The 22709-nt window shown below is 47.3% G+C and overlaps 1 protein-coding gene across 2 annotated transcripts in view; it reads left to right on the forward strand.

Annotated features, from left to right (window-relative positions):
* The window catches only part of LOC145346845 (guanine nucleotide-binding protein G(s) subunit alpha), a 360141-nt gene that overhangs the window by 119867 nt on the left and 217565 nt on the right, over positions 1-22709 (forward strand). Inside the window, exon 1 of one of the 2 annotated variants that reach the window (XM_080194672.1) lies at positions 19590-19758. The exons of the other annotated variant lie outside the window; for it this stretch is intronic. Within the exon in view, the coding sequence (XP_080050798.1) occupies positions 19620-19758 (139 nt within the window). The 5' untranslated portion in view covers positions 19590-19619. Of the gene's footprint in view, positions 1-19589; positions 19759-22709 lie in introns of those variants that run through there. 2 annotated transcript variants of the gene reach the window in all.

The raw sequence follows: 22709 nt of genomic DNA on the forward strand, positions 1-22709 counted from the left end.
ATGCCAAGCCTTTGCAGATCAGTTCTACCTTGAGTAGATCCAGTATCAGTGGGTCATTTCTGATCCTGACATTCTTTTACCCACTCTATTCAACACAAATTCCAGTGTTCAACAGCAACAACTTACATTCATGTAGCACCTTTAATATGGTAAAACACTGCAATTCACATATGACTGGTAGGACAGGTGATCAAAAATTATATCAATTTTAAGGAGTTGAGTAAAAGAGGAGGGAGAGGTAGTGAGGTGATGTGGTTTTGGGAGGAAATTCAGAGTTTTAGGGGCCTAGACATTTGAAGGCACAGCTGCCAGTGGTGCAGAGATGGGAATAGGGGGTGCGTAAGAGGCCGGAATTGAAGGAACACAGAGATTCTGGAGGGTTTTTGAGCTGGAAGAAGTTACAGAGGTTGGGAGGGTCAAGACCATGGAGCGGTTTCAATCAACTTTTATTGACTGAGCAGCTCGAGACACACATTTCTGATCCTACAACCGAGTCAAAACTGAAATATTGTTATGTGATTAAAGGACAAGGAAATGTATACCTGAAACGAAACAACTTGTGTGTGCCAGCATAACTCACCTCAGTGATTGATATGCTACACAACTTACTGGTTCATTTGTTTTTTTGACCAGCCACCGAGTCATTTCATAGAGTCATAAAATCCCTGCAGTGTAGGAGGAGGCCATTCAGCCCATTGACTCTTGCACCGACAACAATCCCATCCAAGCCCCATCCCCAAAACCCCACATATTTACCCTGCTAATCCCTCAAACACACACATCCCAGGACACTAAGGGGCAATTTAGCATGGCCAATCAACCCAACCTGCACATCTTTGGACTTTGGGAGAAAACTGTCTGCAATTTTGGTCCCCTTATTTGCAAAAGGATATATTGGCCTTGGAGGGAGTACAGAGAAGATTCACCAGGCTGATACCGGAGATGAGGGGGTTAGCTTATAAGAAGAGATTGAGTAGATTGGGCCTGTACTCGTTGGAGTTTAGATGGCTGAGGGGGGGGATCTTATAGAGACTTATAAGATAATGAAGGGGCGAGATAGGGTAGAGGTAGAGAGATTCTTTCCGCTCAGAAGGGATAGCAGAACTAGAGGGCATAGCCTCAAAATAAGGGGGAGTCAGTTTAGAACAGAGTTGAGGAGGAACTTCTTCTCTCAGAGGGTAGTGAATCTCTGGAATTCTCTGCCCATTGAAGTGGCGGAGGCTACCTCGTTGAATATGTTTAAGTCATGGGTAGATAGGTTTCTGATCGATAAGGGAATTAAGGGTTATGAAGAGCAGGCAGTGAAGTGGAACTGATCCACTTCAGATCAGCCATGATCTTATTGAATGGCGGGGCAGGCTCGAGGGGCTAGATGGCCTACTCCTGCTCCTATTTCTTATGTTCTTATGTAAACCGGAGCACCCAGAGGAAACCCACGCGGACACGGGGAGAACGCGCAAATTCCACACAGGCAGTAACCCAAGCCGGGAATGGAACCCGGGTCCCTGGTGCTGTGAGGCAGCAGTGCTAACCACTGTGCCGCCCTGTATACCCTCAGTGCATCAGTGCATGGAGGGCGATCATAAAAATGGACAAAAACTGACCGTTTTGTTTTGGGAACGGTGAGGAAACTCTCAAAGAGCTAACTGCCCTAAAACAGCCCATGGTGTAGACCCATAGACAGGTTGACAGAAGGACTGCCACAGAAAATGCCGTGGGCCATTGTCCTGTCACTGTTTAAATTGCAGGGGTGCTTAACGTTCCATAAGTTCCATGCCAGGGAAAAACATCTTTAAAAGTAGCTGCGTTTACAACAACAGTGAATTCAGAAATGACCAGAGGCAATTTTAACGCTGAAGCATCAGGTGAGGGTGTGGCTTGCTGGAAGCCCTGGAGGATTTTCATTTTTAGAATTCTAGTTGGTGATTTTTTTTTCAGACGCTTTCAGATCTTAATGTAATTCCACCTCGCAAATTTAAAAATAATTTCTCCTGGAGAGGTTAGACATATTAAAATCTGAAAAGTAATAGTCATGGCTGTTCTGGATGCCATAGCAACCCTGAAGCAGCTGAGAAAATGTTCGACAGATTGAGGGTGTATAATTGCTCACTGAAAATATACCGTTAATACCTTCCCATTTCAGCCAGCACTCAGCAATGTTGAGGTCATTAAAGTTTATTTATTAGTGTCACAAGTAGGCTTACATTAACACTGCGACGAAGTTACTGTGAAAATCCCCCTGTCGCCACACTCCGGCGCCTGTCCGGGTACACTGAGGGAGAATTTAGCACAGCCAGTGCACCTAACCAGCGCGTCTTTCGGGAGGAAACTCAAGCAGATGTGGGGAGGATGTGCAGACTCCGCATAGACAGTGACCCCAAGCTGGGAATTGAACCAGGGCCCCTGGCGCTGTGAGGCAGCAGTGCTAACTACTGTGCCAAGGTGCTGCCCAGCGCTCTCCCTTCGTGGCCCCCTGTCAAATTTTGTTGGTAATAATGCCTGCAGTATGTTTATTTATTTGTGTCACAAGTAGGCTTAGATTAACACTGCAGTAAGGTTGCTGTGAAAATCCCCTAGTCACCACACTGCAACGCCAGTTACTGGGAGAGTGGATTTATTACTGTGGGAGAGGCAGTTACTGGGGGAGTGGATTTACTACTGTGGGAGAGGCAGTTACTGGGAGAGTGGATTTGTTACTGTGGGAGAGGCAGTTACTGGGGGAGTGGATTTACTACTGTGGGAGAGGCAGTTACTGGGAGAGTGGATTTGTTACTGTGGGAGAGGCAGTTACTGGGGGAGTGGATTTGTTACTGTGGGAGAGGCAGTTACTGGGAGAGTGGATTTGTTACTGTGGGAGAGGCAGTTACTGGGGGAGTGGATTTGTTACTGTGGGAGAGGCAGTTACTGGGGGAGTGGATTTACTACTGTGGGAGAGGCAGTTACTGGGAGAGTGGATTTATTACTGTGGGAGAGGCAGTTACTGGGGGAGTGGATTTATTACTGTGGGATAGACAGTTATTGGGGGTGTGGATTTATTACTGTGGGATAGACAGTTATTGGGGGTGTGGATTTATTACTGTGGGATAGACAGTTATTGGGGGTGTGGATTTATTACTGTGGGAGAGAGAGTTACTTTGGAGAGGGGATTTATTAACGTGGGAGGGACAGTTACTGGGAAGAGTGGATATGGAACAGTGAGGGTGACAGTTACTGGGAGTGTGGATTTATTACTGTGGGAGAGACAGGTTCTTGAGAGAGGGGATTTATTACTGTGAGAGGGACAGTTATTTGCGAGATTGGATCTATAACTGTGAGAGAAACAGTTACTGGGAGAGTGGACATTTCCTGTGGAGACAGACAGTTACTGGGGGAGAGTGGATATATTACTATGGGAGGGACAGTTACTGGGAAAAGTGGATTTATTACTGTGAGAGGGACAGTTACGGGGAAGAGTGGATTTATTACAGTGGAAGAGAGAGTCACTGGTGAGAGTGGATTTATTACTATGATAGGGACAGTTACTGGGAAGAGCGGACTTATTACGGTGGGAAGGACAGTCACTGGAGAGAGTGGTTTTATTACAGTGGGAGGGACAGTTACTGGGAAAAGTGGATTTATTACTGTGGAAGAGAGTGTTACTGGGGAGAGTGGATTTATTACTATGGGAGGAACAGTTACTGGGAAGAGTGGATTTATTACTGTGGGGGAGACAGTCACTGGGGAGAGTGGATTTATTACTGTGAAAGGAACAGTTACTGGGGAGGGACAGTTACTGGGAACAGTGGATTTATTACTGTGGAAGAGACAGTTGCTGGGGAGAGTATTTATTACTGTGGGGGAGACAGTAACTGGGGACAGTGGATTTATTACTGTGGGGGAGACAGTTACTGGAAAGAGTGGATTTATTACTGTGGGAGAGACAGTTACTGGAAAGAGTGGATTTATTTCTGTGGGAGAGACAGTTACTGGGGAGAGTGGATTTATTACTGTGTAAGAGTGAGTTACCTGGAAGAGTGGATTTATTACTGTGGGAGAGACTGTTACTGGGAAGACTGGATTTATTACTGTGGAAGAGTGAGATTTATTACTGTGAGAGAGACAGTTACTGGAAAGAGTGGATTTATTACTGTGGAAAGGACAGTTACTGGGGAGAGTGGATTTATTACTGTGGGAGAGACAGTTACTGGGGAGAGTGGATTCATTAGTGTGGGAAAGACAGTTGCTAGGAAGAATGGATTTATTACTGTGGGAGGGACAGTTACTGGGGTGAGTGGATTTATTACTGTGGGGGAGACAGTTACTGGGGAGAGTGGATTTATTCTTGTGGTAGAGACAGTTACAGGGGAGAATGGATTTGTTGCTGTGGGATGGATAGTTACTGGGGGAGTGAATTTATTACTGTGGGGAAGACAGTTATTGGGGGAATGGATTTATTACTGTGGGAGAGACAATTATTTGGGGGAGTGGATTTATTCCTGTGGTAGAGACAGTTACTGGGGAGAATGGATTTGTTACTGTGGGATGGACAGTTACTGGAGGGGTTAATTTATTACTGTGGGGCAGACAGTTATTGGGGGAGTGGATTTATTACTGTGGGAGAGACAGTTACTGGGGAGAGTGGATTTATTACTGTAGGAGAGACAGTTACTGGGGGGAGTGGATTTATTACTGTGAGAGAAACTGTTACTGGGGACAGCGGATTTTTCCTCTGGAGAGAGACAATTACTGGGAGAGTGGAATTATTACTGTGGGAGCGACAGTTACTGGGGAGAATGGATTTATTACTGTGTGAGAGACAGTTAGTGGGGAGAGTGGATTTATTACTATGGAAGAGAGAGATACTAGGGAGAGTCGATTTATTACTGTGAGAGAGACAGTTGCTGGGGAAATTCGATTTATTAGTGTGGGTGAGACAGTTGCTGGGGAGAATGGATTTATTACTGTGGGAGATCAGTTTTTGCAGAGAATGGATTGATTCTTGTGCAGAGAGACAGTGACTGGGGAGAGTGGATTTATTACTGTAGGAGGAACAGTTACTGTTGAGAGTAAATTTACTACTGTGAGGGGTAGTTAATGGGGGTGTCGATTTATTACTGTGGGAGGGACGGTTACTTGAGAGAGTGGATATGGAACAGTGAAGGAGACAGTTACTGGGGGTGTAGATTTATTACTGTGGAAAGACAGTTACTGAAAAGAGTGGATTTATTACTGTGGGAGAGACAGTTATTTGGGAGAGAGGATCTACAACTGTGGGAGAGACAGTTACTGTGAAGAGTGGACATTTCCTGTGGAGAGAGACAGTTACAGAGGAGAGTGGATTTATTACTGTGGAATGGACAGTTACTGGGAAGAGTGGATTTATTACTGTGGGAGGGACAGTTACTTGGGAGATTGGATTTATTACTGTGGGAGGGACAAGTTACTGGGAAGAGTGGATTTATTACTGTGGGGGAGAGAGTTACTGGGGAGAGTGCATTTATTACTGTGGGAGGGACAGTTATTGGAAAGATGGATTTATTCCTGTGGAAGGAACAGTTGCTGGGGAGAGTGGATTTATTACTGTGAGGGAGACAGTTAATTTGGAGAGTGGATTTATTATTGTGGGAGAAACAGTTACTGGAGTCATTGGATTTATTACTGGGGAGAGTGGATTTATTACTGTTGGAGAGACAGTTACTGGGGAGAGTGGATTTATTGCTTTAGGTTGTTGATATTGTGGTACCTAGTATGGAAGGGGTGTCTGGAGGTTACAATGTGTTAGGAGCTCAGCTGGATGAAGTGGGTTATTTCTGAGAGTTCAGTGCGAGCTGGAGTGAATGACGGGGTGGCACACAGCAGATGGTTTCTGTCTTTCATTGACCCCTCTAATCAACAGGGGTGAGGGTCACTGCCAGCCTGCTCCTGCTCCGGGGAGTTTTGCTGCTGTGAATGGGAACTGGTTTCAAACTCCCATTTTCCATCTCCAGATATACTCACTGTCCAAATGCTCAAGTCCCTCAGCAGCAATATCTGTATGTCCGGAGAGAACTGAGGTGAGCCCACCATCTATAGCATACTCACTCACTATCATATTGATAGAGATCTGAATCAGCCAGATTGTTGGGCTGTGACAATAGTCAATGTGGTGGAAAATAACCAATTTGACCTTTTAGTTTGAAGTGTCTTGACGTTCGCCCTTTCAATTTTCCACTCTGCAGTAGATGTGGTGTGCGAGTTTGTGTTTTGGATGAGGGGCTCCAAGTGTTTTGCGAAGGAGCCTGTGCTTGTCCTGGTGTTAGTGCACATGTGCGTGTGTGTATGTGTGAGCTTGCCTGTGTTGTAATGTGTCAGTGTGTGTGTATTAGTGTGTCTGAGGGGATTTATGTGTCAGTGTGTGAGAGAGAGAGAGCTTGCTGATGTTGTCATAATGTTTGTGTGTGTGTGTGTGTGTGTGTGAGAGAGAGAGAGCTTGTCTGTGTTATGTGTTAGTGTGTGAGAGGGAGCTTGTCTGTGTTATAATAATGTGTTTGTGTATGTGAGAGAGAGTTTGTGTGTGCGTGCGCATGAGTGAGAGTGCTTGTCTGTGTTAGAATAATGTGTTAGTATGTGTATTAGTGTGTGTGTGAGACAGCTTGCCTGTTATAATAATGTATTTGTGTGTGTGTGTGTGTGTGAGAGACAGCTTACCTGTGTTATAATAATGTGTTTGTGTGTGTTAGTCTGTGAGAGAGTTTGTCTGTGTTACAATCATGTGTGTGTGTCTATGTGTGTGTGTGAGAGAGAGAGAGAGCTTGCCTGTGTTATAATAGTGTGTGTTAGTGAGTGTGTGTGTTAGTGTGTGAGAGAGAACTTGCCTATTCACCATATGCCTATTCACGGTGGAAAATGTATTCACGGTGGAAAATTATTTGGTTGGTTGTACTGCAGGTTTGCGGCGGACTGAAAAGATTGAGTATGTGGACATTAAGAAAGAGGATGTGTTGGAACTTTTAAATTGCATCATGATAGATAAGTCGCCGGGACCGGATGGGATGTACCCCAGGTTACTGTGGGAGGTGAGGGAGGTGATTGCAGAGCCCCTGGCGATGATCTTTGCTTCGTTGATGGAGTCGGGAGAGGTTCCAGAGGATTGGAGGATTGCGGATGTGGTTGCTATTTTCAAGGAAGGGAACAGGGATAGCCTGGGAAATTACCGACCGGTGAGTCTGACCTCAGTGGTTGGTAAGTTGATGGAGAGGATACTGAGAGACAGGATTTATGAACATTTAGAGAAGTTTTGTATGATCAAAAGTAGTCAGCACAGCTTTGTCAAGGGCAGGTCATGCCTTACGAGCCTTGTTGAGTTCTTTGAAAATGTGACTAAACACATTGACGAAGGAAGAGTGGTGGATGTGGTTTATATGGACTTCAGCAAGGCGTTTGATAAGGTCCCCCATTCAAGACTTCTTGAAAAAGTGAGAGGGCATGGGATCCAAGGGGCTGTTGCCTTGTGGATCCAGAACTGGCTTGCCTACAGAAGGCAGAGAGTGGTTGTGGATGGGTCTTTTTCTGCATGGAGGTTGGTCACCAGTGGAGTGCCCCAGGGATCTGTTCGAGGACCCTTGCTGTTTGTCATTTTCATAAATGACCTGGATGAGGAAGTGGAGGGATGGGTTGGTAAGTTTGCCGATGACACAAAGATTGGTGGTGTTGTGGTTAGTCTGGAGGGATGTCGGAAGTTGCGAGACATAGATAGGATGCAAGACTGGGTGGCGAAGTGGCAGATGGACTTCAATGCGGATAAATGTGTAGTGGTCCATTTTGGCAGGTCCATTGGGATGGAGGAATACAATATCAAGGGTAGGACTCTTAGCAGTGTAGAGGATCAGAAGGACCTCCGGATCCGGGTCCATAGGACTCTTAAATCGGTCTCACAGGTGGGGGATGTGGTCAAGAAGGCGTATGGTGTACTAGCCTTCATTAATTGAGGGATCGAGTTTAGGAGTCGGGAGATAGTGCTGCAACTTTATAAGACCCTTGTCAGACCCCACTTGGAGTACTACGGATGGAATGCATCCGAGGGTTCTGAAAGAAATGGCAGAGGTGATAGTGGATGCCTTGGTGGTTATTTTCCAGACGTCGCTGGATTCCAGGGAAGTGCCGGAAGATTGGGAAACGGCTAATGTTACGCCGTTGTTTAAGAAGGGTGCCAGGCAAAAGGCAGGGAATTATAGGCCAGTTAGTTTAACGTCTGTTGTAGGTAAAATGCTAGAATCTGTCATCAAGGAGGAAATAGCGAGGCATCTTGAGGGGAATTGCTTGATAGAGCAGACGCAGCACGGTTTCGTTAAGGGGAAGTCGTGTCTGACAAATTTATTGGAGTTCTATGAGGATGTGTCTAGGGCGGTGGATAGAGGAGAGCCGGTGGATGTGGTCTTTCTTGATTTTCAGAAGGCATTTGACAAGGTACCTCACAAGAGGTTATTGCAGAAGGTAAGGGGGCATGGAGTTGGGGGTAGGTTGTTAGCGTGGATAGAGGATTGGTTGTCAAATAGGAGGCAGAGAGTGGGGGTCAATGGGTGCTATTCGGATTGGCGGTTGGTGACTAGTGGAGTGCCCCAGGGGTCGGTGCTGGGGCCTCAGCTATTTACCATTTATATAGATGATCTGGAGGAGGGAACCGAGTGTATGGTGTCGAAATTTGCTGATGACACCAAGATTGGTGGAACGGCAAATTGCGCGGAGGGTGTGGAGAGTCTGCAGAAGGATCTAGATAGGCTGGGCGAATGGGCCAGGAAATGGCAAATGGAATTTAATGTTGGCAAGTGCGAGGTGGTCCACTTTGGTAGGAATAATGGTAGGAAGGACTATTCCTTACGTGGCGAAAAACTGCAGCAGGCGACAGTGCAGAGGGACCTCGGGGTCCTTGTGTATGAGTCGCAAAAACCCAGCTTGCAGGTGCAGCAGGTGGCCAGGAAGGCGAATGGGATGCTGGCCTTCATAGCGAGGGGGATTGAATATATAAAAGTAGGGAGGTCTTGCTGTGGCTGTATAGGGCATTGGTGAGGCCGCAGCTGGAGTACTGTGTGCAGTTTTGGGCGCCGTACTTACGCAAGGATATTTTGGCCTTGGAGGGAGTGCAGAGGAGGTTTACTAGGCTGATACCGGAGTTGAGGGGGTTGAGCTATGAGGAGAGGCTGGATAAACTAGGCTTGTACTCGTTAGAGTTTAGAAGAATGAGGGGAGATCTCATTGAGACGTATAAGATGATGAATGGGATGGATAGGATAGAGGTGGAGAGACTCTTCCCGCTCAGAAAGGACAGTAGGACTAGGGGGCACAGCCTCAAGATAAAGGGGGGGGGCGGTTTAGAACGGAGTTGAGGAGGAACTTCTTTACTCAAAGGGTGGTGAATCTCTGGAATTCTCTGCCCGTTGAGGTGGTGGAGGCTGCCTCGCTAAATATTTTTAAGACGCGGGTTGATGGGTTTTTGATAGGCAAGGGGATTAAGGGTTATGGGGAGAGGGCGGGAAAGTGGAACTGAGCCACGACAGATCAGCCATGATCTTATTGAATGGCGGGGCAGGCTCGAAGGGCTAGATGGCCTACTCCTGCTCCTATTTCTTATGTTCTTATGTTCTGTGCGCCGTTCTGGTTGCCTCACCACAAGAAGGGTGTGGAAGCTATTGAGAGGGTGCAGAGGAGATTTACAAGGATGTTGCCTGGATTGGGTGGCATGCTTTATGAGGATAGGTTGAGGGAGCTAGGTCTTTTCTCCCTGGAGAGACGAAGGATGAGAGGCGACCTGATAGAGGTTTATAAGATGTTGAGAGGTATAGATCGGGTGGACTCTCGGAGGCTATTTCCCAGGGCTGAAATGGTCGCTATGAGAGGACACAGGTTTAAGGTGCTGGGGAGCAGGTACAGAGGAGATGTTAGGGGTAAGTTTTTCACTCAGAGGGTGGTGAGTGAGTGGAATGGGCTGCTGTCGGTGGTGGTGGAGGCAAACGCGTTGGGGTCTTTTAAAAGATTTCTGGATGAGTACATGGGATTTAATGGGATTGAGGGTTATAGATAGGCCTGGTAGGTAGGGATATGATCAGTGCAACTTGTGGGCCGAAGGGCCTGTTTGTGCTGTAGTGTTCTATGTTATAATAATGTTTGTGTGTGTGTGTGTGTGTGAGAGAGAGAAAGAGAGAGCTTGTGTGTGTGTGTGTGTGTGTGAGAGAGAGAGAGAGAGAGAGCTTGTCTGTGTTATAATAATGTGTGTGTGTGTGTGTGTGAGAGAGAGAGAGAGAGAGAGAGAGCTTGTCTGTGTTATAATAATGTGTGTGTGTGTGTGTGAGAGAGAGAGAGAGAGAGAGCTTGTGTGTGTGAGAGAGAGAGAGAGAGAGCTTGTCTGTGTTATAATAATGTGTGTGTGTGTGTGTGTGAGAGAGAGAGAGAGAGAGAGAGAGCTTGTCTGTGTTATAATAATGTGTGTGTGTGTGTGTGTGAGAGAGAGAGAGAGAGAGAGCTTGTGTGTGTGAGAGAGAGAGAGAGCTTGTCTGTGTTATAATAATGTGTGTGTGTGTGTGAGAGAGAGAGAGAGAGAGAGAGCTTGTCTGTGTTATAATAATGTGTGTGTGTGTGTGAGAGAGAGAGAGAGAGAGAGAGAGAGCTTGTGTGTGTGAGAGAGAGAGAGCTTGTCTGTGTTACAATAATGCATGTGTTTGTGGGAGATTGTGGGGGCGATTCTCCCATCCCAGGAGAATCTCACAGTGGGAGATGCACAGGATTTGCTGATGCGTTACCGCGCCGATAGTGTCTCCCAATGCCGGATTTCCAGTGGGGTCAGCTCATGCTGGAAACCGGCTGGGTGGTGCGGGAATGATTTCAATGCTTATTTTAATACATTTTAAATAAGATTAGTGGGCGCAGGACTGAAGTCTCCCCAATGTACCATGCTTCGGGACATCCTTCCCCGCAACATATCAGGTAGACAGTGTCATCGATACGGATGCCATCATCTCACGTGAGAACACCATCCACCAGGTTCACAGTACATAGACTTGCAACTTGGCCAACGTTGTCTATCTGATACGTTGCAGCAAAGGATGTCCCAAAGCATGGTACATTGGGGAGACCATGCAGACACTACAACAATGGATGAATGAACACCGCTCGACAACCACCAAGCAAGAGTGTTCTCTTCCTGTTGAGGAACATTTCAGCGGTCGTGGGCATGAATGGGATGGATAGGATAGAGGTGGAGAGACTCTTCCCGCTCAGAAAGGATAGTAGGACTAGGGGGCATAGCCTCAAGATAAAGGGGGGGTGGTTTAGAACAGAGTTGAGGAGGAACTTCTTCACTCGAAGGGTGGTGAATCTCTGGAATTCTCTGCCCGTTGAGGTGGTGGAGGCTGCCTCGCTAAATATTTTTAAGACGCGGGTTGATGGGTTTTTGATGAGGGAGGGGATTAAGGGTTATGGGGAGAGGGCGGGAATGTGGAACTGAGCCACGACAGATCAGCCATGATCTTATTGAATGGCGGGGCAGGCTCGAAGGGCTAGTTGGCCTACTCCTGCTCCTATTTCTTATGTTCTTATGTCCATTCGGCCTCTGACCTTCGGGTAAGCGTCCTCATGACACACGACAGTGCAGAGTCGCTAAGCAGAGACTGATAGTCAAGTTCCACACACATGAGGATGGCCTCAACTGGGATCTTGGGCTCATGTCACACTATCTGTAATCCCCACAACTTGACTGGGCTTGCAAAATCTCACTAACTGGCCTGGCTGGAGACAATACACACCACTTTAACCTGTGCTTAACACTCTCTTCACTCACATTGTCTGTACCTCTAAGACTCGATTACCTGTAAAGACTCACATTCCAACCATTATTTTGTAAATTGAGTTTGTGTCTTTATATGCCCTGTTTGTGAACACAACTCCCACTCACCTGATGAAGAGGCAGTGCTCTGAAAGCTCGTGGCTTGTGCTACCAAATAAACCTGTTGGACTTTAACCTGGTGTTAGACTTCTTATAATAATGTGTCAGTATTAGTGAGTATATGTTAATGTGTGTGTGTGAGAATGAGAGCGCGAACTTGCCTGCATTATGTTGGTGTGTGTACGAGAATGAGTGTGTGTTAACATGTGTGAGTGTTAGCTTGCCTGTATTAAAAGTGTGTGTGTTGGTGTGTATGTGGGAGTGAAGTAGCTTGCCTATGTTATAATGTGTGTGTGAGCTTGCCTGTGTTATAATAATGTGTGAGTGAGCTTGCCTGTGTTATAATAATGTGAGTGAGCTTGCCTGTGTTATAATAATGTGTATCAGTGCATGTGTTAGTGTGTGTATGTGAGAGTGAGGTAGCTTGCCTATGTTATAATAATGTGTGTGACTGAGCTTGCCTGTGTTATAATAATGTGTGTTAGTGAGTGTGTCAGTCTTAGTGTGTTAGTGTGTGTTAATCTGTTAGTAAATGCGTGTTAGTGAGTGTGTGAGAGAGAGAGCGAGCTTGCCTGTGTTACACGTGTGTATTGGCTTGTCTGTGTTGTAATAATGTGAGAATGTGTTTGTGAATGAGTGTGTGTGTGTGTTAATGCAAGCTTGCCTGTTATAATGTGTGACAGTGTTACTGTGTTATTGAGTATGTGCGTTGGTGTGTGTGAGTGAGAGATGGAGCTTGCCTGTGTTATAATATGTGTATGTGTGTGTGTGTGTGAGAGAGAGAGCGAGCTTCCCTGTGTTACAATAATGTGTGTTAGTGTGTGTGTGAGAGAATGAGGGAGCTTGTTGTGTCATAATGTGAGAGTGTATGTTGGTGTATGTGTGTGAGAGTGAGTGTCTGTATTAGTATATGTGAATATGCCTGTTATAATAATGTGCGTCAGTGTTAGTGAGTGTGTATGTGTGTGTGAGAAAGCAAACTTCTCTATATTATGTGTGTGGTGTGTGCGTGTGTGTTAGCTTGCCTGTGTTTTAATGTATGTCTGTATTTGTGTTAGTTTGTGTGTGTGAGAGTGAGTGTATGTGTTAGTGTGTGCGAGATGACTTATTATAATGTGTCAGTTTTAGTGAGTGTGTTTGTGTATGCGAGAGAGCATGAGCTTGCCTGCATTATAATGTGTGTTAGTGTGTGTATGAGAGTGAGTGTATGTGTTAGCATGTGTGAGTATTAGCTTGCTTGTATTATAATAATATGTTAGTGTGTGTGTGAGAGTGAGGGAGCTTGCCTATGTTTATAATAATGAGTGAACTTGCCTGTGTTACAATAATGTGTGTGAGTGAGCTTGCCTGTGTTATAATAATGTGTCTGTGTTAGTGTGTGTGTGTGTGTGTGTGTGTTAGTGAGTGGGTGTTAGTGAGTGTGTATTAGTGTTAGTGAGTTTGTGTTAGTGTGCGTGTGTGTATGAAAGAGACTGAGCTTGCCTGTGTTATAATAATGTGTGTGTGTGTTAGTGTGTGTGAATGTTGGCTTGCCTGTGTTGTAATAATGTGTGCATGTTTGTGATAGTGTGTGAGTTTGAGAGTGTGAGCTTGCCTGTTATAATAATGTGTGCCAATATTAGTGAGTGTGTCTTAGTGTATGAGTGTGTGTGGAAGTGAGAGAGTGAGCTTCCCTGTGTTATAATAGTGTTAGTATATGTGTGTGAAAGCAGTGTTAATGCTATCTCCACTCACATTGTCTGCACCTTTAAGACTTGATTAGCTGTAAAGACTCACATTCTAATCAGTTTTCTCTAAACTGAATGTGTGCCTTTACATGCCCTGTTTGTGATCAGAACTTGCCATTCACCTGACGAAGGGGCAGAGCCCCAAAAGTTGGTGGCGTTTCCTACCAAATAAACCTGTTGGACTTTAACCTGGTGTTGTGAGACTTCTACCAAATAAACCTGTTGGACTTTAACCTGGTGTTGTGAAACTTCTTACAGTAAGTGTGTGTGTCAGTGTTAATGTATTAGTGTGTGTTAGTGTTTTAGTGTGTGAATTTGTATGTTTGTGAATGAGTTTGTGTGTCAGTGTGAGTGTGTGTTAGTAAGTGTATGTGTCAGTGTTAGTGAGTGTTAGTGTGTGTCAGTGTTAGTGTTTAATGAGTGTGTGTGTGTCAGTGTTGGTGAGTGTATATGTGTCAACGTTAGGGAGTGTGTTAGTGAATGTGTGTGTTAGTGAGTGTATGTGTCAGTGTTAGTGAGTGTGGACTGTGTGTTAGTGACTGTGTATATGTGTGTCAGTGTTTGCACATTCTCCTCGTGTCTGTGTGGGTTTCCTCTGGGTGTTCCGGTTTTCTCTCACAGGCCAAAGATGTGCGGGTTAGGTCTATTGGCTATGCTAAGAAATTGCCCCTAAGTGTCCAGGGATGCGTAGGTTAGAGGGATTAGTAGGTATAATATGTAGGGATATAGGGGTAGGGCCTGGGTGGGATTGTGTTTGGTGCAGACTCGATGGGCCAAAGGGCCTCTTTCTGTACTGTAGAGTTCTATGTACAAATGCTGGTGTGTGTGTTAATGTGTGTGTCAGTGTTGGTGAGTATGTGTTTCAGTGTTGATGTGTGTGTGTTAATGTGTTTGTGTGTGTGTTAATGTGTTTGTGTGTGTTTCAGTGTCAGTGAATGTGTCTGTCAGTGTATGTGTTAGTGTATCTGTGTTAGTGAGTGTTAGTATGTGTGTACATGTCAGTGTTAGTGCATGTTAGTGTGTGTGGTTGTGTCAGTGCATTAGTAAGAGTGTTAGTGTGTGTGTTAGTGAGTGTGTGTCAGTGTTGATGAATGTGTGTTAGTGAATGTGTGTGTGTTAATGTGTTACATTGTCAATGAGTGTGTGTGTCAGTGAGTGTGTGCCTGTGACTATGTGTGTCACTTAGTGTGTGTGTGTATCTGTGTTAGTGTGTCTGTGTCAATGATTGTGTTAGCGTGTCTGTGTTAGTGAGTGAGTGTGTCAATGAGTGTTTGAGTGCGCTGTGTTAGTGATTGTGTGTGTCAGTGAGTATGTTTGTTCAGTGAGTGTGTGCCAGTGCAGGTGAGTGTGTGCCATTGTTATTGTGTTAGTATGAGTATCTCAGTGTTAGTGAGTCTATGTGTTAGTCTGTTAGTGGCTGTGTTAGTGACTGTTAGTGTGTGTATGCGTGTTAGCGTGTGTCAGTGAGAGTGTCAGTGTGAGTGTGTCCGTTAGTGAATGTGTCTGTGTGTTAGTGACTGTTAGTGTGTGTCAATGAGAGTGTGTCTGTTAGTGAATGTGTCTTAGTGACTGCATCTGTGTGTCAGTGGGTGTTAGTGACTGTTAGTGTGCGTGTGTGTTAGTGAGAGTATCAGTGTGAGAATGTGTGTGTTAGTGAGTGTCAGTGTGAGTGTGGGTGTGTGTGTTAGTGACTGTGTGTGTCTGTGTTAGTGAGAGTGTCAGTGTGAGTGTGGGTGTGTGTGTTAGTGACTGTGTGTGTCTGTGTTAGTGAGAGTGTCAGTGTGAGTGTGTATGTGTGTGTGTGTTAGTGAGTCTGTTAGTGACTGTGTGTGTCTGTGTTAGTGAGAGTGTCAGTGTGAGAGTGTGGGTGTGGGTGTGTTAGTGAGTCTGTTAGTGACTGTGTGTGTCTGTGTTAGTGAGAGTGTCAGTGTGAGAGTGTGGGTGTGTGTGTGTGTTAGTGAGTCTGTTAGTGACTGTGTGTGTCTGTGTTAGTGAGAGTGTCAGTGTGAGAGTGTGGGTGTGTGTGTGTTAGTGAGTCTGTTAGTGACTGTGTGTGTCTGTGTTAGTGAGAGTGTCAGTGTGAGAGTGTGGGTGTGTGTGTGTTAGTGAGTCTGTTAGTGACTGTGTCTGTGTTAGCGAGAGTGTCAGTGTGAGAGTGTGGGTGTGTGTGTTAGTGAGTCTGTTAGTGACTGTGTGTGTTAGTGAGAGTGTCAGTGTGAGAGTGTGGGTGTGTGTGTGTTAGTGAGTCTGTTAGTGACTGTGTGTGTCTGTGTTAGTGAGAGTGTCAGTGTGAGAGTGGGTGTGTGTGTCTGTGTTAGTGAGAGTGTCAGTGTGAGAGTGTGGGTGTGTGTGTGTTAGTGAGTCTGTTAGTGACTGTGTGTGTCTGTGTTAGTGAGAGTGTCAGTGTGAGAGTGGGTGTGTGTGTTAGTGACTGTGTGTGTCTGTGTTAGTGAGAGTGTCAGTGTGAGTGTGGGTGTGTGTGTTAGTGACTGTGTGTGTCTGTGTTAGTGAGAGTGTCAGTGTGAGAGTGGGTGTGTGTGTTAGTGACTGTGTGTGTCTGTGTTAGTGAGAGTGTCAGTGTGAGAGTGGGTGTGTGTGTTAGTGACTGTGTGTGTCTGTGTTAGTGAGAGTGTCAGTGTGAGAGTGGGTGTGTGTGTTAGTGACTGTGTGTGTCTGTGTGAGTGAGAGTGTCAGTGTGAGAGTGGGTGTGTGTGTTAGTGACTGTGTGTGTCTGTGTTAGTGAGAGTGTCAGTGTGAGAGTGGGTGTGTGTGTTAGTGACTGTGTGTCTGTGTTAGTGAGAGTGTCAGTGTGAGAGTGGGTGTGTGTGTGTTAGTGACTGTCTGTGTTAGTGAGAGTGTCAGTGTGAGAGTGGGTGTCTGTGTTAGTGAGAGTGTCAGTGTGAGAGTGGGTGTGTGTGTGTTAGTGACCGTGTGTCTGTGTTAGTGAGAGTGTCAGTGTGAGAGTGGGTGTCTGTGTTAGTGAGAGTGTCAGTGTGAGAGTGTGGGTGTGTGTGTTAGTGAGTCTGTTAGTGACTGTGTGTGTCTGTGTTAGTGAGAGTGTCAGTGTGAGAGTGGGTGTGTGTGTTAGTGACTGTGTGTGTCTGTGTTAGTGAGAGTGTCAGTGTGAGAGTGGGTGTCTGTGTTAGTGAGAGTGTCAGTGTGAGAGTGGGTGTGTGTGTGTTAGTGACTGTCTGTGTTAGTGAGAGTGTCAGTGTGAGAGTGGGTGTGTGTGTTAGTGAGAGTGTCAGTGTGAGAGTGGGTGTGTGTGTGTTAGTGACTGTGTGTCTGTGTTAGTGAGAGTGTCAGTGTGAGAGTGGGTGTCTGTGTTAGTGAGAGTGTCAGTGTGGGTGTGTGTGTTAGTGAGTCTGTTAGTGACTGTGTGTGTCTGTGTTAGTGAGAGTGTCAGTGTGAGAGTGGGTGTGTGTGTTAGTGACTGTGTGTGTCTGTGTTAGTGAGAGTGTCAGTGTGAGAGTGGGTGTGTGTGTTAGTGAGAGTGTCAGTGTGAGAGTGTGTGTGTGTGTGTTAGTGAGACTGTCAGTGTGAGAGTGGGTGTCTGTGTTAGTGAGAGTGTCAGTGTGAGAGTGGGTGTCTGTGTTAGTGACTGTGTGTGTCTGTGTTAGTGAGAGTGTCAGTGTGAGAGTGGGTGTGTGTGTTAGTGAGAGTGTCAGTGTGAGAGTGGGTGTGTGTGTTAGTGACTGTGTGTGTCTGTGTTAGTGAAAGTGTCAGTGTGAGAGTGGGTGTGTGTGTTAGTGACTGTGTGTCTGTGTTAGTGAGAGTGTCAGTGTGAGAGTGGGTGTCTGTGTGAGTGAGAGTGGGTGTCTGTGTTAGTGAGAGTGTCAGTGTGAGAGTGTGTGTCTGTGTTAGTGAGAGTGTCAGTGTGAGAGTGGGTGGGTGTGTGTGTTAGTGAGAGTGTCAGTGTGAGAGTGGGTGTCTGTGTTAGTGAGAGTGTCAGTGTGAGAGTGGGTGTCTGTGTTAGTGAGAGTGTCAGTGTGAGAGTGGGTGTCTGTGTTAGTGACTGTGTGTGTCTGTGTTAGTGAGAGTGTCAGTGTGAGAGTGGGTGTGTGTGTTAGTGAGAGTGTCAGTGTGAGAGTGTGTGTGTGTGTTAGTGAGAGTGTCAGTGTGAGAGTGGGTGTGTGTGTTAGTGACTGTGTGTGTCTGTGTTAGTGAGAGTGTCAGTGTGAGAGTGGGTGTGTGTGTTAGTGACTGTGTGTCTGTGTTAGTGAGAGTGTCAGTGTGAGAGTGGGTGTCTGTGTTAGTGAGAGTGTCAGTGTGAGAGTGGGTGTCTGTGTGAGTGAGAGTGTCAGTGTGTGAGTGGGTGTCTGTGTTAGTGAGAGTGTCAGTGTGAGAGTGTGTGTCTGTGTTAGTGAGAGTGTCAGTGTGAGAGTGGGTGTGTGTGTGTTAGTGAGAGTGTCAGTGTGAGAGTGGGTGTCTGTGTTAGTGAGAGTGTTAGTGTGAGAGTGGGTGTCTGTGTTAGTGAGAGTGTCAGTGTGAGAGTGGGTGTCTGTGTTAGTGAGAGTGTCAGTGTGAGAGTGGGTGTCTGTGTTAGTGAGAGTGTCAGTGTGAGAGTGGGTGTCTGTGTGAGTGAGAGTGTCAGTGTGAGAGTGGGTGTCTGTGTTAGTGAGAGTGTCAGTGTGAGAGTGGGTGTCTGTGTTAGTGAGAGTGTCAGTGTGAGAGTGGGTGTCTGTGTTAGTGAGAGTGTCAGTGTGAGAGTGGGTGTCTGTGTTAGTGAGAGTGTCAGTGTGAGAGTGGGTGTCTGTGTTAGTGAGAGTGTCAGTGTGAGAGTGGGTGTCTGTGTGTTAGTGAGAGTGTCAGTGTGAGTGGGTGTCTGTGTTAGTGAGAGTGTCAGTGTGAGAGTGGGTGTCTGTGTTAGTGAGAGTGTCAGTGTGAGAGTGGGTGTCTGTGTTAGTGAGAGTGTCAGTGTGAGAGTGGGTGTGTGTGTTAGTGACTGTGTGTGTCTGTGTTAGTGAGAGTGTCAGTGTGAGAGTGGGTGTGTGTGTTAGTGAGAGTGTCAGTGTGAGAGTGGGTGTCTGTGTTAGTGAGAGTGTCAGTGTGAGAGTGGGTGTCTGTGTTAGTGAGAGTGTCAGTGTGAGAGTGGGTGTCTGTGTTAGTGAGAGTGTCAGTGTGAGAGTGTGTGTCTGTGTTAGTGAGAGTGTCAGTGTGAGAGTGGGTGTCTGTGTTAGTGAGAGTGTCAGTGTGAGAGTGGGTGTCTGTGTTAGTGAGAGTGTCAGTGTGAGAGTGGGTGTCTGTGTTAGTGAGAGTGTCAGTGTGAGAGTGTGTGTCTGTGTTAGTGAGAGTGTCAGTGTGAGAGTGGGTGTCTGTGTTAGTGAGAGTGTCAGTGTGAGAGTGGGTGTCTGTGTTAGTGAGAGTGTCAGTGTGAGAGTGGGTGTGTGTGTTAGTGAGAGTGTCAGTGTGAGAGTGGGTGTGTGTGTTAGTGAGAGTGTCAGTGTGAGAGTGGGTGTCTGTGTTAGTGAGAGTGTCAGTGTGAGCTGCCTGTGTTCTGTTACAGAGGGAGAGGGAGCGGGGCCGCGCCTCCACAGGCGGAGCTGCAGCCTCCTCCCTGCCGCCTCACTCCGCTGCTCCCTGTCTCTGTGCCTCTCTGTCTCTGCCTCTGTGTGTGTGTGTGTGTGTGTGTACACGCCTGGATATTTATAGATTTTTAATATATATTTATATTTGTATAATCAGCCCCAGTGTTTGGCGGCTGCTACATTCTCATTTCTTGCTGAATGATTTGTAACATTTTGCTGTCCTGATCCTTTCTGTTCTGAGGCATTTTGATTATTTGAGGCTTTTTTTTGTTTGTTATTTGGGGGGGTGGCGGTGGTGAAGGCAGCCCCCCCATTGCAGAGAGAGAGAGAGAGAAAGCCATCTCCCTCCCGGTGTGAGGGGGGGGTGGGGAGGGGGTCTATAATATATATTTATATCAATAAGAGGAGGGGAGACAGGCAGGGGGTGGAGAGAGAGAGAGAGAGAGGGAGAAGAGGAGAGGAGAGCCAGCGATGGGTTGTTTAGGGAACAGCAAGACGGAAGATCAGCGACACGACGAGAAAGCCCAACGCGAAGCCAACAAGAAAATCGAGAAGCAGCTGCAGAAAGACAGACAGGCTTACAAAGCCACCCACCGGCTGCTGCTGCTGGGTAAGAGGCGCCCATTCACTGGATCCTCTTCAATAGCAACATCATGTCAGCGAGAAGCCTCCGCTCCGGCCCGGGGAGGAGAGAGAGAGAGAGAGACACAGAGAGAGGCTGTCTGCCGCTGACTCCAATAGGACATAGATCCATCTCAGCTGCTCTGTGTAGATCTGTGTGTGTGTCACTGTGTGTCTGTTTGGATGGGTGTGTGGGAGGGGGTGTCTGTGTATGTGTGTGCGCGCGTGTGGGAGGGGGTGTCTGTGTGTGTATCTATATGTCTGTCTGTCTGTGTGTGGGGGGGGGATGTCTGTATGTGTATCTGTGTCTATGTGTATGTGTGTGTGTGGGGGGATGTCTGTATTGTATCTGTGTGTGTGTGGGGGGATGTCTGTATTGTATCTGTGTGTGTGTGGGGGGATGTCTGTATTGTATCTGTGTGTGTGTGTGTGTGGGGGGATGTCTGTATTGTATCTGTGTGTGTGTGGGGGGATGTCTGTATTGTACCTGTGTGTGGGGGGGGATGTCTGTATTGTATCTGTGTGTGTGGGGGGGGATGTCTGTATTGTATCTGTGTGTGTGTGGGGGGGATGTCTGTATTGTATCTGTGTGTGTGGGGGGGGAATGTCTGTATTGTATCTGTGTGTGTGTGGGGGGGATGTCTGTATTGTATCTGTGTGTGTGGGGGGGGATGTCTGTATGTGTATCTGTGTGTGTGGGGGGGGGGGATGTCTATTGTATCTGTGTGTGGGGGGGGATGTCTGTATTGTATCTGTGTGTGGGGGGGGATGTCTGTATTGTATCTGTGTGTGGGGGGGGATGTCTGTATTGTATCTGTGTGTGGGGGGGATGTCTGTATTGTATCTGTGTGTGGGGGGGGGATGTCTGTATTGTATCTGTGTGTGGGGGGGGATGTCTGTATTGTATCTGTGTGTGTGGGGGATGTCTGTATTGTATCTGTGTGTGGGGGGGGATGTCTGTATTGTATCTGCGTGTGGGGGGGGATGTCTGTATTGTATCTGTGTGTGGGGGGGGATGTCTGTATTGTATCTGTGTGTGGGGGGGATGTCTGTATTGTATCTGTGTGTGGGGGGGGGATGTCTGTATTGTATCTGTGTGTGGGGGGGGGATGTCTGTATTGTATCTGTGTGTGGGGGGGGGATGTCTGTATTGTATCTGTGTGTGGGGGGGGGATGTCTGTATTGTATCTGTGTGTGGGGGGGATGTCTGTATTGTATCTGTGTGTGTGGGGGGGGGATGTCTGTGTGTGTGTGTAGAGGGGGATGTCTGTGTGTGTGTGTGTATAGAGGGGGATGTCTGTGTGTGTGTGTGTAGAGGGGGATGTCTGTGTGTGTGTGTGTAGAGGGGGATGTCTGTGTGTGTGTGTGTAGAGGGGGATGTCTGTGTGTGTGTGTGTAGAGGGGGATGTCTGTGTGTGTGTGTGTGTAGAGGGGGATGTCTGTGTGTGTGTGTAGAGGGGGATGTCTGTGTGTGTGTGTAGAGGGGGATGTCTGTGTGTGTGTGTAGAGGGGGATGTCTGTGTGTGTGTGTAGAGGGGGATGTCTGTGTGTGTGTGTAGAGGGGGATGTCTCTGTGTGTGTGTGTGTAGAGGGGGATGTCTCTGTGTGTGTGTGTGTAGAGGGGGATGTCTGTGTGTGTGTGTGTGTGTGTGTGTAGAGGGGGATGTCTGTGTGTGTGTGTGTAGAGGGGGATGTCTGTGTGTGTGTGTGTGTGTGTGTGTGTAGAGGGGGATGTCTGTGTGTGTGTGTGTGTGTGTAGAGGGGGATGTCTGTGTGTGTGTGTGTGTGTGTGTGTGTAGAGGGGGATGTCTGTGTGTGTGTGTGGAGGGGGATGTCTGTCTGTGTGTGTGTGTGGAGAGGGATGTCTGTGTGTGTGTGTGTCTGTGTCTGTGTGTGTGTGTGTGTAGAGGGGGATGTCTGTGTGTGTGTGTGTGTGTAGAGGGGGATGTCTGTGTGTGTGTGGAGGGGGATGTCTGTCTGTGTGTGTGTGTGGAGAGGGATGTCTGTGTGTGTGTGTGTAGAGGGGGATGTCTGTGTGTGTGTGTGTGGAGCGGGATGTCTGTGTGTGTGTGGAGGGGGATGTCTGTGTGTGTGTGTGGAGGGGGATGTCTGTGTGTGTGTGTGTGGAGAGGGATGTCTGTGTGTGTGTGTGTGGAGCGGGATGTCTGTGTGTGTGTGGAGGGGGATGTCTGTGTGTGTGTGTGGAGGGGGATGTCTGTGCGTGTGGAGGGGGATGTGAGTGTGTCTGTGTGTGTGGAGGGGGATGTGAGTGTGTGTGTGTGTGTGTGTGGAGGGGGATGTGAGTGTGTGTGTGTGTGTGTGTGGAGGGGGATGTGAGTGTGTCTGTGTGTGTGTGTGTGTGGAGGGGGATGTCTGTGTGTGTGTGTGTGGAGGGGGATGTCTGTGTGTGTGTGTGTGGAGGGGGATGTCTGTGTGTGTGTGTGTGGAGGGGGATGTCTGTGTGTGTGTGTGGAGGGGGATGTCTGTGTGTGTGTGCGGAGGGGGATGTCTGTATGTTTGTGGGGGGGATGTCTGTATGTGTTTGTGGGGGGGGGATGCCTGTGTGTGTATCTGCATGTGGGGGGGGGGATGGCTGTGTGTGTATCTGCGTGTGTGTGGGGGATGGCTGTGTGTGTATCTGCGTGTGTGTGGGGGATGCCTGTATGTGTATCTGCGTGTGTGTGGGGGATGCCTGTATGTGTATCTGCGTGTGTGGGGGGGATGCCTGTATGTGTATCTGCGTGTGTGTGGGGGATACCTGTATGTGTATCTGCGTGTGTGGGGGGGATACCTGTGTGTGTATCTGCGTGTGTGGGGGGGATACCTGTGTGTGTATCTGCGTGTGTGTGTGGGATACCTGTATGTGTATCTGTGTGTGTGTGGGGGATGCCTGTATGTGTATCTGCGTGTGTGTGGGGGATGCCTGTATGTGTATCTGCG

Source organism: Carcharhinus amblyrhynchos, chromosome 8 (assembly GCF_965287045.1).
Source record: "Carcharhinus amblyrhynchos chromosome 8, sCarAmb.v2.hapA, whole genome shotgun sequence".
Classification (NCBI taxonomy): Eukaryota; Metazoa; Chordata; class Chondrichthyes; order Carcharhiniformes; family Carcharhinidae; genus Carcharhinus; species Carcharhinus amblyrhynchos.